General features: G+C 57.6%; 1 protein-coding gene across 1 annotated transcript; it reads left to right on the top strand.

Annotated features, from left to right (window-relative positions):
• Window positions 1–838: 838 nt before the first annotated feature.
• On the top strand, window positions 839–1,718 carry LOC147983552 (uncharacterized). Its single transcript, XM_087539534.1, has one exon. It carries the CDS (start codon window positions 852–854, stop codon window positions 1,563–1,565), a length of 714 nt encoding a protein of 237 aa, XP_087395660.1. The 5' UTR covers window positions 839–851; the 3' UTR covers window positions 1,566–1,718.
• Window positions 1,719–2,103: the final 385 nt, after the last annotated feature.

Raw genomic sequence — 2,103 nt, 5'->3', positions numbered from 1 at the left:
CGCTGTTCGTCGGAGGACCAGCGCGCGCGAGGGGCGGCGGGACTAGAGGGGGGCCGGAGAAGCCGCCGCGGGGCGGGGATAGGCCGGGGAAGCACCGGAACGGTCGCCGGGTGGCGCGGTCGGCGGCGGCGGCGCGGCTGGATGGGGGGTGGGAGGTGCGAGCGAGCGCGCGAGAGTCCAGCGCGCGGGAGCGGGCGCAACAAATAAACGGCGCGTGATTGAGTTTCGGCCCGCACGCTGAACTACATATGCCGCGCGCGCTGTTTTCGCGCGCCCGCTGGAGCAACTATTCCGGTTGCGCGTGCGCTAAAACGGAAAATTTTGCGGCGCGGCGCTAGTTTGGTGCGGCTGTTGGTGATGCTCTCAAAGCACGTGCATTGTCCTAGTAAAGTACAGCTCACAATGACCAGTGGTGAAGCCACATATAAGCTGTGTAGTCAATTGACTTTTTAGCAACAACTTCATTTACACGCACAAATCATGCAAACTAATGATATAAACTTTTTATAAACACATATATTCAACTACACAATTTTAAATGACTACACAAAATTGAAGTCCCTGGCATGCACCACCGTCACTGAGTCGGATTGCCATTTAGAGATAAGACTAGAAATTCATATACTACAAAGCAACAGCCAAATGAATGGTCAACATACGCTAGCTCCGCATGCAAGCTAGCCGTATTACCGGTTTCATGCAACGCACGCAAGCAGTTCGATCCAAAGCCGACTAGCTAATCTCCGCCTCTAGATCCGGACCAAATTAAAAACATCAGGGTTCTTCCATGGCTAACTCGCTATATAAACCCTACCAGCATACTGAGACCCTTGGCAACAACGCAAACGAGAATGGCTATCTCTACCAGTAGTGATGCCAGTGCCTTCCTCTTCCTCACGATCTTGTGTTTCGCTACACTTCGCCCTTCACCTGTCAACGCCAGGCATTTCCCTGGTAAGCTTGGCAGTACCAGCGCCATCCATGGCGCCGGCAGCAAGTTCTACTGGCCCTTCTCAAGGGACGGCGCCGGCAGTGGCCATGGCTCCGGAACCGGCCATGGGTTCGGTTGGGTCGTGTCGCGGAACGGGTCCGACACGACCATCGGGGTGGGCGTCGGCATCGGCGGTGGCGCGGGAAGCACCCGCGACGGCGACGGGGGCAGCGCCGGTGGTGGTGTTGGCGCCGGGGTCGGCATCGACATCGGGAAGGACGGGATCGACGTGGCCATCGGCGTCGGCGGAGGGGGCGCCGCGAGCATGCACAACGGCGGCGTCAGTGTCGGTCTTGGCGGCGGGGAAGGCTTTGGTTTCCATATCAGCAAAGAAGGTGTCACTGTCACGGTGACACGCGGCGATGGTGGTGGAGGAGGCGACGGCAGCGGTGCCGGTGCTTTGGGCGGCGGCAGAGGGGTTGGACGCGCAGGCAATGCCGTGGGGAGCGGCCAAGGTTCTGGGAGCGCGATCGGTGGCACGGGGAGCGGCGGCGGGAGTGGCTCCGGCTCCGGGCCAGGAGGATCCGGTGGCGGTGGAGGCGGCGGCGCCGGCGGGAGCAACGGCCACCCGTGAGCACGATGTGTGTTCAGTTATGATGCATGTTAGCGAATCCATGTGTGATCAGATTATCTCTAGTGTGTAGGCCTGTAAGGTTGACGTGTGGAACATGTAGGCCGACGTGAGGAATATGAACTAAGCTATGTGTGCAAGTGTTGATGAATAAAATTGGCGCTTGATCTGCACTATTTTGCTATACATTGCATGATATAGCTAGCATGCTAATAGTGAGTTTTATGACCTGCACTATTTTGCTATAGCAGGCCTTTTTTCACTGGCTCCAACGCGAGTCCTCGGCTCCTCGCTATTGGTGCTGACGATACCTTGCAACACCCACTCAACCCTCTGTTGCCGTGCCCCATTCTGCAGTACACATATGACACGCTGATTCTGATGTCACCGTGGGGGTGCATGAGTGCATGACCTACGCCTTGTGATAAAGATCATTGCACGCATTCACTCGCTGCCGTCCACTGGGAGGGGACGAGGGCTGGTGGCGGCTAGGTTACTCCGGGTCGATCACTCATGGGAGCGATGCGGGACGGTGTTATTT

This window comes from Triticum urartu, chromosome 2A (assembly GCF_056163025.1).
Source record: "Triticum urartu cultivar PI428250 chromosome 2A, HENAU_Tu73, whole genome shotgun sequence".
Taxonomy (NCBI): domain Eukaryota; kingdom Viridiplantae; phylum Streptophyta; class Magnoliopsida; order Poales; family Poaceae; genus Triticum; species Triticum urartu.
This window is presented reverse-complemented; position numbering and strand designations above follow the sequence as displayed.